Source organism: Coccinella septempunctata, chromosome 7 (genome assembly GCF_907165205.1).
Source record: "Coccinella septempunctata chromosome 7, icCocSept1.1, whole genome shotgun sequence".
In the NCBI taxonomy this organism is placed as follows: Eukaryota; Metazoa; Arthropoda; class Insecta; order Coleoptera; family Coccinellidae; genus Coccinella; species Coccinella septempunctata.
Window position 1 is genome coordinate 15,566,869 of NC_058195.1, and position 17,092 is coordinate 15,583,960.

The 17,092-nt window shown below is 35.8% G+C and overlaps 1 protein-coding gene across 3 annotated transcripts in view; it reads right to left on the bottom strand.

Moving 5' to 3' along the window:
- LOC123318087 (protein winged eye) overlaps positions 1 to 17,092 on the bottom strand; it is a 101,367-nt gene that overhangs the window by 31,174 nt on the left and 53,101 nt on the right. For 2 of the 3 annotated variants that reach the window (XM_044904784.1, XM_044904783.1), the window contains exons 4-5: positions 7,075 to 7,533; positions 2,164 to 2,313 (exon numbers count right to left, since the gene is read on the bottom strand). In XM_044904784.1, coding sequence (XP_044760719.1) covers positions 2,164 to 2,313; positions 7,075 to 7,533 — 609 coding nt within the window. The remainder of the gene's footprint in view (positions 1 to 2,163; positions 2,314 to 7,074; positions 7,534 to 17,092) is intronic. The other variant, XM_044904785.1, reaches the window with a different exon arrangement.

Here is a 17,092-nt window from a genome sequence, read left to right on the forward strand (position 1 = left end):
TTCCTAACCTCGAATTTTCGCATTATGCACATTTCGCGTGGTTTATAACAAACTGAATAATGGTCTCGAGTTGTTAACGAAGCTACAATTAACTGTCGTTGTCGAGAAACTTTTTGTTCGTTAATTAAAGCTCATAACGGACGTATAAATAATGCCTACGCCACCAGAGAAATAATCATTCGAATGTAGAGTATAATTGAACACCGTTGAAATGAGGGTTACGTATACAATTAAAACTAAACAAGAACGGTTTGTGATAATCAAACAGATCTATTTGAATCTGTGGATTCAAAAAAAAATTGTCATCATAGCATTGTAAAGGGACAGTGAGAATTATATCGAACCATCTCACTGTGAAACGGTAATTGATTATACAGGGTGTCCCTAATGGCGGTTCCAGGAGCTCTTTTGGGGAGACGCCAAAATTTTATATTTGAAATTGTGTAAGATGTTTGTTGATATAAAATAGGTATATCTTTTGTTTTGATTGTTAAATGAGCTATATGTTTGAAAGAAAACTACTTTGAAACTCATTTTTATTGCTGGGTGCAACTGTTTGGTCTTGTCGATTGTTTAAAAGACCCCATATTTTTCAGAATTTTTCGAAATGTGATACATATTCCAAAAGAATTAAATATTCAAAAATGTATCTGAAGTTCTCAATGGTGAGGGGGGCATGGCCCCTAAGGCCCAACCACTGGAACCGCTCGTGGGTGTCCTATTAGGACGATCATTATCTTGATAAAAATTATGGAAAGCGTGAGTTGAAAAAAAGGGTGAGAAAATAAATTGCTATTCGATAATATTATATCAAAAATATATCAGCAAAAAATCAGTAATCGTATTACTATAAATTCATATCCAATATTTATTTTATTCACTATATTTCAAACTTTATTTATTTTCATTTATTACTAACTATAGGTACCTTTTGTTAATCTTTGAATTGAGATTTATCAAAATCAAACGAAGAATAAACAAATTCAAACTAATATTAATTAAAACCAAATTGAAACTCAACACATTCAAATTGGGAGTTATCAGTAATATTGGTTAGAACCTCAATCAATATTCAGATCATCTAGTTCATTAATTTCATTTGTCAACTGCCAACCGGTAGAAAGTGTCGATCACTTGAGGGTAGACTACCCACAAATACACTTAATTTTAGTTTTCTGGATTTTTCCAGTTCACCAAGAAACTTTATCGGTTTTTTCTTCCACTTGATATTTCTACAAAGTATGAGGAAGATTAAAAAAAAATTCAGTTCAGCTGTTCTTACGTCTTGCCATGATAACGAAAAACAGAGGGCTCCATTTTCATTTATAAAGATTTAATACTTTTTGTAGGTATTGGTTGTCCATTTCACTTTAAAATTCAATAAAAGTAATTTTAGTTTAATTATTATTTTTTCAGGCTTTTCAGGCTTATGAAGAGAAGATGTTTCTCTGCTGAAAGAATAATTGCGTTATGTTTAGTTAAGTTTGTTGAAGGATGATTATTGTAAGTAAATAATAGAAAAAGAATCAATGTGTGTATATCATAGATAAAAAGGAGGTTTTGGTTTTGACACATCTATTTTAATAAGTAGAAAATAATTAAATGATGAAAGCGAAATGAAATATTTGAACGGGGAGGGATTGAATTGGAAAGAATTGAAGAGAATTGATTGAATATTGTAAATAATACGAAATAATTGAAATGCTTATGGAGATTTGAAGAGTGAATTAGCAAATATAGGTTTTATAGAATGAAACTTGAAGATTTTATTGGTAGATATTAGAAGGTGAAAAAAGAAAATATTGATGCTAAGAGAATACAGTTGTGGATTCGTTTCTTCTATTAAATTTGAATTCAAAATGAAAAAATTCATTGAAATAATGAAAGCAGACTATAACAAGTCCTTTATAATATGGACAAAATTTGAACAACAAATTTTTAGACCCCCTTCGCGAAAAACTTTTGTCGACGCTTTTGAATTACAGAAGGCTGAGGAGGTGGGGGGCTGTTATGGCTACATCGACAATTCAAGAACGTCACGTAACCTTGAACGCCCATAAAAAGCGATGAAATTAAAAACCCCGTAGCCGGTGCGACGGAAGCCAGCCTAATATAATCGCACGCACAGCAGCTTTTAGCCCTCATAGGCGATATTTCACTCACCGATTTCTGACAGCCTCGCAATTTCCTTAATCTGACCCGCGGCGGCGTTCACGGTGGTGAGCAGGCCCGCTGGGGGGAGGGAGGGTGAGTTGATCAGCTCCGGCTGCTGAAACCGCTGCCTGGCTACAGCTATCCCAACAGGGATGTTACCTGCGATTGATAAAAAATATCACACTTCATTCTCATCCCCCGGGGGCGGATACAAAGTTGGGGTAATTCGAGGGAGATCGATGATACCGGGGTTTCTCGCTGGATGATTGATTCTGACGATGGATGGGTTATAGGTTTTTTTTTCGAGTTATTAGTGTGGCATGAGTGATCCACCTGTTCATTTCAACCGAGGATAGATAAATTTCTTTCCAGAAGACTTAACCGTTATCGAGTGCTATGGAAAATATGCAGCTTGGCATAAAGCTGGTACAATATTTATGCGAAATATTTTCGCTTGCTTTATACAGGGTGATTCATAACTATTGGGACATAGGCTAAGGGCAGATTGTTTGGACCAAAATATGGCGATAGGACCAAATATACCTCAATAAAATATTGCTGTGGAAAAAGATGGAGGGCGTTGAATTTGAATTTTTCATAAGATGACAGAATGATATTTTCTTCGAAGTTCCAAAGTCCTTTATTAAAAGAATTGGAAAAGGCATAGAAGTCGGAGGAGGCCACGTAGAACATTTAATTTAAGTTTATTCTTTTTATGTTACATTGTTTTTAATTATGCTTTATCGTCGAACTAAATAAATAAAATAAATAAATCGTTACTTCAAATCCCCTTCCGATGCTCTGAACTGTTCAATTGTGTTTTTTTTAAAAGCGGATGAAAAAATATAGAGTGAAATTATTAGCAAGAAACGAAAAAACAATTCAACTTAACGCCCTCTATCTTTTTCCACAGCACTATTTTATTGAGGTATATTTGGTCCTATCGCCATATTTTGGTCCAAACAATCTGCCCTCAGCCTATGTCCCAATAGTTATGAATCACCCTGTATATGTCGCACTGTCGAAGTCGGATACTGAAATCCGTCAGTTTGCAAACTGACAAGTCATTTTGTAAACCGGCGGACGTTTTCTAAATCGATTTCAAGATACAGATCGTTTTGTAAAACGGTCAGTTTGTAAACCGCCTCACAAAATATCAGACGGATTGTCATATCTATATTCTACATCCTTTTAACCGTTTCACCTGACTCTTATACAGTTTTCAGTTTTTTAAATTGAAAGTGTAATTTTGTAGATTACGACTGCTCAGTATCTCTATCAAATGGAAGAGTTGGAAAAAGTATTATACAAAGATATTTCCTATCGAGAATTATTATTCTGGTAAGAAACATAATCAATATTAGGTTCGATATGAGATATGATGTCAGTCATCAGTGAATCATAAAGAGGTTTCAAGGTATATCATAAATGCAATTGAAGGTGCCATTCGACCGTTCTTGCTGCTAGAAGTAATAGTTCTCGTAATAGTTATTGAATTCAATATAAGAAATATGTTAATGTTGCATTCATTTCCTCCTTTCGTTGTTTTCCGATAATAAAATATGAAAAAACTAAGTTTAGTTATACTTTTTCCTTCATTCTTCCTGTGTCTAGGATAATGAAGTTCAGTAGCTGGTAATGCCAATATAACAGTTCAATGCACCACTCACTCCAAGTCATTTAATGATTTGACAATCAGTCCGATGTGTTGTTCGCAGATTACAAACTGACTGAAAATCTCATGTCGATTGTAAAAAGATCTGTATTTCAATAGCGTTTTAGAAAACGATCGTCAGTTTACTAACTGACTAGTCAGTTCAAAAACTGACGGATTTTAGTACATATATATTATACACTATACAGTGTGGTCCACTGAAAATTCAACACCTTGATTTTCCGGCTTCAACAGGAAAATGTAGGAAATCAGTTTCTGATTCGAGGGGGAACAACTTTTCCGCACTTTCCAACCCCTTAACTGTGTCATTTCACCCAACTGGAGTCGGCGATCGGGATCCTGATTCAGTTCCTGAACGAATCGTATCTTATAAGGATATAAATTATGTTGTTCAAGGATTCTGATGACTGTTGCGCGTGAAACACCAGATACCTCGGACACAATTAATTTCCTAGTACTTAAGGTCGGATCCATTGCTACATGACCTAAGACAGCAACGTCCCTCTCTTCGTCTCTTTTATGCACCTTCTTTTTGTTTCCGACTGACCAGTAGCATTAAATTTGGCAACCAGTGGCATAACGTAAGCAGCCGATATGTTTTTTCCAAGATGTCGTTCGTTAAAGAAAGCCGCTGTTGTTCGCGCACAGTAGTTACTTCTAAAAAATCATTTTATTACATATTTCCACCCTTTCTTCTACGGAATACACCAATTTGATTCTACTACAAATTTACGATCGCTTTGACACACTTGTAACATTCTTTAAAGTTCACGATAAACTTAGGTCAATCAAAAACATGGTCCGTCTACTTTTTGGGATATTACATATTACTACTAAATACCTTTGAAATGTGTCCAAGAATGTGTCTAATACGAATAATATTCTCGAGATAAATTCCACATTACCTCTTTAACTATTTTCGCTGTTTTTTCATTATCGATGGATATTTTGAAGTGAAAATTTTGGGTCAGATAATACTCGATACGATCTTCAGAATCAGTTATCGCAACACCTCTCATCGCTATTCAAGTTTAAGAGGTTGAGGTTGTACTCAACCCCGTTAGTGGGTTGAAGTTAGGCGGAAAAGTTGTTCACCCTCGAATAAGAAATTGAAGGGTCCGAGCGATTTTCCACATTTTTGATTTTGAAGTCGACATGTTGGATAAGGATAATGTCGGATGCAGCGGTTTTGACCGAGACTTTTCTTGAGAGTAGAAACGTCTACCCATCTCATATTAGATTATTAGTTTTCTGATCTTCACTAGGGAGAAATTCACCTTGAAGAACACCAAATACATATTTTGCAAAAATTTCTACTTTTATAATAGCAATTCACAAAAAATTGATTCGTTAAAGCCATAACCTGTTCAGGTGACTTTACAAACTATGTCTTGAATAAATAAAGCGTTGCCTGAATACATGATAATTCAGATATCGATTAAAATTCATTCTGTGAGGATTCTGCATTTCCTGAAACATTTTAGGGTTTTCACTCCCAATCTCTGAAACAAAATCAATTAAAAAAATGAAATAAACGATTTGATCCTGCGTAAATTCTTGAAAACCCTGAAAAGTTTCACGAAATACATATATACATAATTCAACAAAAGGAAGTAGAGTAAAACATTTTTTAGAACAATTACAATCCAGATAGGATACATGAGTCTAGTCTTGTTTTCGTGGATTGCCGAAATCATTCAAATTTATTACTTATTTCAAAAACATGTAACGCCTGTTTCTTAAGTTTATCTAATCAATACTGATGTTATTTGAATGAAATGTGAGAATTTTTTCTTTTCCTATCACCACCTAACGGAACCTGATCTAACCTCAAAATCTATCTTATCAAACATTAATCAATTATTCACATTTTCCCTAATAAACTAACCAAAAATTGGTATTTCACCAAGGATTTGAACCGAGACTAGTCGTAACTGACGTTAAAGAAAGAATTTATTTCGATTACGCATCTTAACTTCAGTTAAAATTGAGTGTCTCTGTGTTTTGTACTTAGTTTTTTTACCCTCCTTAATTTACTTCATTGACAAAGTAGATGTCGATGTTCAAAACAGTTTGTTTGAATTTTAATCTGAGTTCAATCAGGGGAGCTAATCACCGTTTGGTGTATTTGGCCCTCAGTTAGAAAAGAATGTTATATGAAAGTTATAGGATTTTTTGATAATCAATCTATCCGCATAGTTTATAGTTGATTCTGAGGGTTTAAACGAATCTCCCCTCACAGGCGAATCTCCCGGTCTATTCAGATAAAATATAAAACTGTCCGTTTGTACAGGAAAAACCCTAAATGCAATTTCAAATGATATACCCAGTTGTCTATGTCACTACAATATGACAATTTCAACAATATGTCATGTTTGAGGTATACAGTCAACGGCAAAAATATTCTGCTGCAATATTTTTTCGTTCAGGAGGTTCATTCAAATAAGAAAAAGGGTATCCTACATATTAGAATCAAGTAGACATATATGCTATATTTAAGGGTTTTTGTGATCTCCATATTTCATGAAAATGAATCTTAATAAATTGAGATGTCTACAGATTACTCTGACTTGACGTGGGACCACGTCAGAATGCGCATGATTCAAAAATCTGAAGGTGCCTAAAGATTACTCTGACCTGACGTGGGCCCACGTCATACTGCGCATGATTCAAAAATTTAACATAGAATTTTGCGCGGAAGCGTTCTGACGTGACGTAGGAATTCACGACCAACGTCACATCAGATCAATTTGAACGCTTCCGCGCAAATTCCTATGTCATATTTCTGAATCATGCGCATTATGACGTGGGCCCACGTCACGTCAGATAATCTGTAGGCACCTTAACATACGATTTTGCGCAAGAGCGTATAAATTGTTCTAATGCACGTCCCACGTCTCGTCAGATAATTTGAAACTTTGCGATTTTTGAATCATGCATATTATGACATGGTTCCACGTCACGTGAGAGTAATCTGTAGGCACCTATAAATTATCGGAGAAATTCAATGAATCATTCATTTCCCTGCCAAAATCAAACCTCAGGGAATCGAGTACTTCGGGCCTGTTCCGATATTGCTGGTTTTACTGGCCCGCAATCGAATAACAATACAACTCGAACGACCGGGCCAATAGGCATTGTCTCTGAAATACTGACAGTACTGTTCAGGAATATCGGAACAGACGGTATACGTCCTTCCACCAACTATGGCAGATAACACACTGTCGAACCTAATGATAACTCACCACCAATAGGACTAGCCTCTTTTTCGCTTCCATTTCTCTGCGTGGGGGAGGCCACCTCAACTTTGATCACCGGCGACAAGCTTGTCGTGACCTCGGCCACCTGGCAAGGATTCCCGGGTTCCTTCTTGACGTTGACGCTTCCCCACTCGATGGGGTTGGTTCTGGAGCACCCCGAGCTGCCGTTCGAGAACTTCCCCTTGATCGTCGGCGACAAGTCATCATGACAGAGGGAGGACTTCTGCTTGACGCTGCAACATTTCTCGTCACAACGTCTCTCCACAATCTGGACCTTCTTGGGGCTCAGGGAGTAGTCGGTCGCCTGCTGGATTATGATGTTGGAGTTGATCCCTTTGGTGAGGAGCTCCAACTGGGTTACGGGGATGGGGGAGTATGGCGAGCCGGGCGGTGGGGTGGGCGCGCCGAACGTGTAGCCGGTGGACGAGAAGAGGGAATCTGAAACTGAAAAAAATAGATTGATTAGATACAATTTATGCCTCAAAATTTTTTATTGCAAGCACATATTGAATGCGGTCAATGTCATGAAAACTGGACAAAAAAACTTTCAAATTAATATAATTAGAGTTAGTGACCCGTCCATCGATACTATTAGCGGAGACTGAGGAGAGTTTTTGTAGTTCTTACTTCAACTAACATATTTCAGTCCAGAAGCATTTCGTCATTGTGGCCCAATCCTAATCCTAATTCTATCAGAAATAATCTTCAGAATTAATTAAATCATTAAGGTTTCTGAAGAAATAGAAATTCCTTTCTTTGTCACAACTCTCCTAATGCCAAGGTAAGTTGTGACAAGTACCGAGGTGAGGTGTGAGACCCATTTATTGGGTCTATACATTCTTTGGACTCGAGTAATTTAATCACTATTTGATATGACTACAGGTACGAATACTTGAATATCACATCAGTTGAAAAATTCCTGATCTACATACATATGCAGATTGTTGAGCGTGTTGGTGGGACCTACCAAACCTGCCACTGCGACTAAAACGGTCTATTGTGGCAAACAAACAACTCAGAGAGCTAAACTTCTCCATCCAGTCACATCATACTTAGGAAGAAGATGATATTAGAGGGAGAGTTATTCTTGAGTTCCTCTAGATTCACCTTGGGAGAGCTAGAGACTCCAAGTCTGACCCTGTCTGCCACCGGGCAGTCACAGAAGATGTGCTCAATCGCTACGTCCTCTTCTAGACAGTGCCTTCAGAGTGATTCATTGACGATGATGTTTATGTGAATGAGCTCTGAGAATGCAATGACCTGTGAAGACCGCCATTATAGATCTCAAATTGTTTCTAGAAATTCTTAGCCATTGGTTGGTATAAAGACTGGGAGCCACTTGCGAGTGACGAAGTCCAGAAGGGTTGCGTCAATATTCTAGGACCCTTAGTCTTATTCAGCTGTTGTTTCGTTCCCTGATTAAAGAATTAGAAATTCCTATAGTTGGTTCCGGTCCAAAACACTGAGGTTGCGCCTTCTCTGGCTGCAGCATCCGATAACTCGTTGCCTCTGAAGCCTGATTGTCCGGGTACCCAAATAAATTGCAGTCTGTTGTGACTTCCCAATTTGGAGATGCTAGATCTGCATTCGAGAACCTGTGCTGAATGTCATTTGTCAGCTGTGAGAGATTTGATGGCAGCTTGACTATCAGTTAAAATTCCTATTGACCTACTGGTTGGCGCATAGCTTAATGGCGAAAATTTCCGCCATGCAAGGTTCTTGTAAATAGAGTTCTTTGTGACGGATCCATTCGTCTCTTCTTATAATCAGAGAACTGAAGGTTCCGTCTGTGCTGGTTCTTGTGATTATCTGGTCTGTTGTCATGCCTATCACCTCGTCCGCCTGCAGTTGAGCTAAGAGCCGATTGGGCACGAAAATGAGTTTATCAGGATAATTCACGGTTAGGTAATTTGCTAGTCTTGTTGTTGCTAGTGAGTTGCTAGTCTTACCTCTCCCTGGACGAGAATGTGAAGGGGAGGGGGGTTTAATAGCATCTCCATGGATGCGGTTGAAATCGTTGTCTGGAGTCTCAAAAGTTTATTTTGGGTTTGTTTGCGTTCTGAGCAGGAGCACCAGTCGATGCAGGCGTAGGTTATTCTTGGTCTAATCATCGTGATTAGATTCGCGCTATTTTCCAAGTTTTTCCGCATATCCTTTGACAGGCCCAGAGGAAGTGTCTGACTTTGTGGATGATTTTATCCACATAGGAGTTCCAGTGAAGCTTCTTATCCAGGGTAATACCCCGATATTTGTCTTCTTCAACGAGTGGAATTGACTTGCTACTCGCTGTAGAGAATAGGAGAAATTTTAAATTTCCTCCTCCTAGTGAAGGGCACAATCAAGGTTATGCAAGGGTTGACGCCCAGCTGCTCACCCTCACTGCACGACAGATATTGATTACTTTCGAAAAAAATCGCGAATTATCTTATTCATAAATAAATGGTGCTTTTAAATTCGTATAATTAAATTGGTTGCATTACTATGGAAACGTATTAATGTTGTCAAACTTGACGCATGAGATACCTAAATTTAATTGTTGTTGTTTTCGAAAACAAAAGTGTAAAATGATAAGTCGTCATGAATTTTCCATTTCTGGGACTCCTCCAAAGCTGGTTGAGGCAGTGAATACTGCTCCATTAGTATTATTGCCAAAGAAATCAAGAGAAAAGTACGAATATACAAATAAACGTTTTATGGACAATCGCAAGAGTAAAAACGCGAGTTCTTTCTCGAAAAATGTTGTAATGGCACACTTCCTAGACCTTTGTTTGAAAATGAAATCTTCAACATTGTGGGCTAATTTTTGAATGTTGAAGTCAATCCTTGCAATTAAACACAATATTCTACATATTCAAAACTTCGTTCTTTATTGAAACGGAAAGTTGAAGGTTATAGGGCAAAGCAATTTAAGATTTTCACGAAGAAAGAAATCGAAAAATTTATCCAGGAAGCTCCAGATAAAGAAAATTCTGCTTTCGTCGGTGTTCTACAAAAATATTGGTTGACTCTGGTGCCGACATAACTAGTTTAGAGGCATGGCGCGATGGAAATCATCAAAAGCTGCTGAAGGATATATCGGAGAATCTCTTAACAATAAGATTGAGGTGGAAAATAAAATTTTCACAGTACAAAATATTCAACAAAATAACCCTACTACCTCGCATGCTGTCCAAAATATTTCTCATAGTTCTAATGATGTTCCTCCAATTTTCAATAATTCTACTAACTGTCAATTAACTGTGAATATAACAAGCTGATTTCAAAATGTATTCTGCAATGCATCGACATTTTCAAAATATTATAATATAAATTAATTCCTTATAGACAACGTGTTTTCAATCATTTACGTAGAACACTAACAACTGGAAGGTAATATCATTTTCTTACACTAAGGAAATGAACATTTCCTAACAGTTGAGGAATCTTGACTTTTTCTTTGAGAAATTTTGTCTGGAATGTCAAAATTTCCTAGCTATTTGCGAACAAAATATTGTTAGAAAAATAGACAAGCTGTCACAACTCATCTATTTGCTGAAAATCATGAACCAATCAGTACAAAAAATTCGACATTATTCAACCTGCCATATCTCGAGAAATATTTGTTGAAAAAATATCGAAATATTTGTTTAAAAAATATGCTTGGAATTCATTTAACGTCTGAAAGTAATGCCGAAAATAACGGTCACATTTATTCATAAATCAATTGATTTCATGACAGTCAAAAGAACTTTTCAAATGGGACATTATTATGGATTAAAATTTCAATGTCGACACTCTTTCACATGCGTACCAAACATCAAATTCCTATTCCTTGTTGTAAAAAAATATTTAACAAAAATCAACTCATTCGAAAATGAAGGAATCTGATTGGACACAATGAAATAATTCAGGCAGTTCGACAATGGAATGTCAAGGGGTACTTATTGGTACTGCTGCTAAATTTCTGCCTGAGAAGAGCAGAAATACTTGTCGAAACGCTGCCCTTTGAATCTTTAATACGAACAGTTCTTGGACTGACTGAAAATCTATAAAACTTGATTGCGTAATGATTTCCAGAAGGGAACGAATTTATTGCTTTCAAATCGTTATTAACGACTTGTAGGGTATCACTTCAATTTGGACCAAATTTCGCTGAGAAAAATTCGAGGATAACCATCCAAACGAAAGAGCATAAAACTAGAGATAAACCGTATCATGAAACTCGAGCTTGTTCGTCATGCGGATAATCCGAATCGAATCAGACTTCCCAAGAAGAAAATGGGGGTGGACATTATTCAAATCCGAACGACGGAAGTGGAAAGACCCTTGTCCGCCTAGTCGCCGAACCGGAAACTAGCTCATTGTAGGGACCAATTAACGATTAAACACATTCATCGCTATCAGATAACTGGATAATTTATGTGCGAGTTGAGAAACTGTTTTTGATACTGTTATTCCGATTTGAATATGTTGGTTGGTTTATATCTTTCTAATTGGAAGAAATAAACAAGTTATATCGTATGATGCAAACGATGCGGCTTCAACAACGCCATGAAATAATTGCAGGAATATCTTGGATCTCGACTCATTACTTCTGTTGAGCTAGAAAAACGTGACTTGAGTTCTTTGGTTTTATAGGGTATAATGGGGGATGTTTATGGTACAGGATGCGAATGGATGTTTTATAAAATAACTGAATAATGAAAGAACATTATGTTTATCATCATTTTAGTCACAGTTATGTTAGCATAGAAATGTTATTATATTATCTCAAAAACTTCGAATAGATTTTAGATAACTCCCCCTTGAATGAGGAAATTTCGACATACAAAGCAAACTAGTTCCTTATATTCTTTTCGAGTATTATTCAAAAGGGATTTGGCAGAATTGCTAACCCAAAACCTCTGAGATGAAAGAGAAGAACACTTAGGTATTAGGAGCCGAATATACTACGAGCTTATGAAAATAACCACAGCACTACAAAAACATCCGCATGATGACACACGAAAGAATAAAGGATCTCATAAGACTCGTAAAAGAAAATCGATGAAAAAAACATGCAGGATTGAAAAGACGAGAGACACAAATAATACCTCTGCATGATAACAGAGGAATGGCTTTGGCTCACTGTGTCTGATTATCCGAATTTATTCAAAAAAAGAAGTGCAATATCTAAGGATCACAGTGATCACACTAGAAAAAGGTCTGACATGAAGGTGTTAATAAACTATATACAAGGTGAGTCTTTGACTCGTATAAATATTTAAATAGTAAATTCTTGAGGCCAAAAGAAACACTTTCTTCCTATACCATTTTTTCCGAATCGGCCCTGATAAAAAAATATAGCCATTTTGGGTTTTTACAATAAGCTTTGCCACCCTTGGAAAAACAAAATTATCTTCAGAATAACTAGCTAAATCTGTGGCACTACACATCTGTGGATATTTCAAACAGAGTTGTGCCAATTTTTGAAAATCAAATTACTCGAAAACGGCGCATTATACGAGAAAATATGAAGAATACTTTTATTTTACAAACGTTCAAATATTCATTGGATAACGTCCAACTAAGTTTCAAGAGTTGGGTTCTTTGAATTTTTGGTATTTTTATGGTTCTTAATGGTCATAATGAGATAACTTGAAGACATGGGTGATATTTTTTGTTCGAAAAATATTCATCAAATAAATTGTAAAACTATATTCCGAAATTCATTTCCTTCGGTAAAACCGTTTGTGTGAACTAAAAATAAATTTTTCTGACAAAACCAAAGCAGCGATGAACAGACTTTACAAACTAATAGATGGAAATTGTGTTAGCTTGTCTTGTTATGATAAATAATTATACGTAGATTATACAGTCAGAAATGACTTTCTTGAAATTTATGTCAAGCTGTTACTCCAACTGTATTGCTCAAACGCCAGAATTATGTGTGAGCTTTGAATTTTTCGATGAGAAATTTTCGATATTGCCCAGCAAGATTTCTAGAAAGCAGTAGCAGTAGAAATAAATAAAATAAAGAGGAATGTTGAAGAACAAAATGAAACATCAGTGCGGAACGAAAAAAATTCTTGTACGTCAGAAATTATCAATTTAGGGTACAATAACAAATAGAATTACAATGGAAAAAACAAGAAGCAAGAAATGGGGAAATATTATACAAAAAATCTGTAGAAAAGTGAGAAAAATTTATGAAGGAGATGGAGAGAAAGAAATGGAGAAAATATATAAGGTTCAAGAAAGAAAACTTACTTAGGCTAATATTTGATGATTATTTTTTTGTATAATCCCATAGCAGTTCAGTTTTATTGAAGTTCCGAATCCAGTTTTATACAGTAAAAAACAATTCAGTTTTGAAAATTTCAAATGTTTATTCCTAAAATCTTCAATTTAAGGAATAAATATTTTAATTTTGAGGATTTTGTTATGGTTCCAGTTTCCCCAATATATTTTATTTAGTTTGTTAAATGGGTTTTAGTATTAGAAATTCGAAGAAATTTGTGTTAATTTATGAGAAATACGAAATTTATTTATTATATATTATATGATTGGCGTTAGAAAATTTTAGATGGTATGGTAACATAAAAAATTGATAGGGAAGTTCTGCGATTGTGTTGATTAAAATAACAAATTTATGTATAAAACTAGTAAACTCGCTGATTTGCCTTCTCGGGCTGATTCGCCTTTTCGTGCCGATTTCGGTCGATTTACGACCTTTTAAACTTTTTTTCAGGTGAGGAAAGAGGTGATAGTCGGATGGAGACAAATCTGGTGAATAAGGGGAGTGTTCTAGTAATTCAAACCCTAAATCACGAATTTTTTGCATGGCAACATGAGATTTGGGTGCAGGGGCGTTGTCCTGCAAAAACAAAACACCTTTGGATAGCTTTCCGCTTCTTTTCTCTTTAATTTTTTCCCGTAGAGTGGTCAGTAGTGCCGAATAGTAATCTCCGGCTATTGTTCTACCCTTATCCAAAATATCAAACATGATTACTACTTGACAATCCCAAAAAACTGAAGCAAGAAATTTTCCAGCAGACTTTTGGACACGAAACTTCTTAGGTCTTAGAGAACCAGAGTGTCACCATTTCATCGATTGTTGCTTTGTATCTGGATCGTAGAAATTTACCCTAAGTCTTATCTATGGTTACCATTCGGTTTTAGAAGTCTACATCGTTTTCAAATCGAGCACAGATCGAACGCGATGCTTCTACCTTTTCACGATTTTGGTCAACATTCAAACATTTGGGGGTCCATTTTGCAGCAATTTTTCTCATGTCCAAATTCAAATTGACGTGAACTATATGATGAACGCGTTCGTATGAAATATTCAGTGCTTCAGGTATTCGTTTTAGCCCAATTCGACGGTCTGATAACATCATGTCATGAACTGCATCGATATTTCGGGGACTGACACAGAAACTGGCTTTTCCGATCGGTTATCATCTTCAATGGAAAATTCACCTCTTTTGAAGCTTGCAATCCAATTTTTCACGGTCACATACAAAGGTCATTGATCACCAAGGGTATTAAGCAAGCATATCTTCGTGAATCTGCTTACCTCGTGACTCTTTTAAATACAGTTACTTGATGATGGCTCGATACTCCAATTTTTCGATTTTCACAATTTCAGTGGACATATTCTTTCTTTTAATTTATTGCGTAACTCTGGTTTACTTTTTTGACCTCTAACTTCACACTGACACTTCTAATGAGTTATTGTTCGTTGCTGTGATAACGCAATATTTTTTTATGCATGGAACTTGTCTAACTAGATATCAATACATCCTCGTACTATTATTGTGGATTATGATTGGAATAAGAATTAAACTTGAGAAAATCCAGTTTTCAGCATTCTATGAATAAGTTCAATTTACAAGGAGTGATTGGAGATACGTCGCAGTCTTCTTTGAATAATGCATGCCCTCTCATATATCTGGAGAAAAATCTGTTTTTATGCAGATTCCTCTTGGACCTTTCAGTTAATACCAAAGCGCCGCTTATAGTGGAACAGTTATGGAAAAAGGAGGCGGAGTAGATATGAAAGAGATAGGTCACAACACAATCTCCTTTAGTTACAGGTGTGGCCATCATGCAATCCTAGGTAGGATTCATTAACGATGAATAGGAAAAATTACCTGGAGAAAATGGCAAGGTCACTCTGACAAGAAAAATGGAAAGCCATTTCAAGCTTCAACTCCCACGCAAGGGCATCGGAAAGCAAAAGAGGCCATATAGAGGGAAACAATGTTTTTTTAACTCACATTCGAAATGATCGATCATGTAAGGATTTTCTAGGAAGGTATATAATTTTCCTCATATTCCACTATGTAATGATACCTTGATGAATGAATGTAGGTCTGATTCGGATGGATGGTTCGAATATATAATACCTACATAGCTGAGGTCTTTCACCTATGTCGGATTCTCGTGTTCTATTACATTCATTCGTTTTAGAATTATCGGTCACGTCAGTAACTTAGAACAAAGAAAGTGATTCAAGATCAGGGAGAAGTATTAATTCCATACATAAATTTCATTTTATAGAAAATTTTTTGATCTAGTAGAAATCCAAAGATATCAGCTGATTTTATTGAACACAACCAATCAGAACAACATTATACTGGAGATGGATCATATGAGCTGTTTTCGCTCTATCACTTTGCTATATGAATACGATCAAAGATTATAGAGTAGAAAGATAGGAAACGCCCTCATATCTCTATAGTAGTTAATAAAAACCTACTACATTTTGGTTTGGTGAAAACACACTTGACAATGAGATGGAGCTCAAACCGCTGTTGGTTGCGCTATATTTTTATTTGCAATTTATAAAAGAATTACAAAAATTAGACAACAAATAAACCTTTGACTAGGACACAAAAGTATATGGTGATCTGCTTTACTACAAAGGTGTTATTTCTGTGCAATAAGTTGTTTTGATTTAATAAACTTAGTGGAATTTGTACAATATACATATATCAGAATTTAATATGATCCAATATCTTGAAATCTGTATGCTATAATGGTAATCATAGCATACAGATTTCAGTTCTTCACATATGTATTATTTATAAAATTTTCAGAACCACACTTAAAAAATACCTTACAGAGGTGTACAAGACCAGTGAGTTAGCCTCTCAGTACAGTATCTTTATGCTTTTTTACGATTTCCTTATATTATGTTCTCTTTATGGCACAATATAAAAATTGATTAATGAATTAACAAAACACTCACAGCAGGTTTCATATAACTTTGACTTTCCATACAACAATTTGACAGTCACTCGGTTCCCAAATCGAAACCAATGAAACCTCTGCATTTCTGAATATATCGAAAAAGAAGCAACTGAGAATCTTTGAATGGACCTATAAAGGTCATAATTTCCCCTTAATGGGCCGTTCATGCAAAGGATGCTTTCTGCATACAACAATGGGGAATTCTCCTCAATTTGGGTTATCACTGCATACGCAAGTTTAAACTGAATAATTATGAGTTTCATTCATGATTTTTTCAAATTCACTGCGGAAACTATTCAAAATCGTCCTTCAAATATGGGGTTTTAAAATTTAAATCGCTTTGTGCGGTGTTTACGATTTGGCAACAGCGCATACAAGACAATGAAAAGAACAATGTCCGATCAGCTTGTTTATAAAATAACAGCTGATGATCTACAGGCGCGTACTTACTCGCGAGCTTCAACTGCAACCGGCCATAAAAATCCCATAAAATTTTACGACCTTCCTCGTTCGTCGCAGACTTCATAGACAGCCATCTTTGTCTATCTCATCAAGATAATGCGTTTGTTGTCCTTTATTATCAAGGCATATTTCAGTCGATGTTGCCAGCTTGTGCAATTCTCACAAAACGCTTTAAATTTTAAATACCCATTTTGATTTTTCATTTTTAAGTGCTTAAATTAATTTTTTTGGGAAACGGTTGAAATGGTTATTTCAAAATGTGACGTTTCACAGATATTTCGTAAAATATACATCATTTTCGTGAGAAGGAGTATTCCCTATTTAC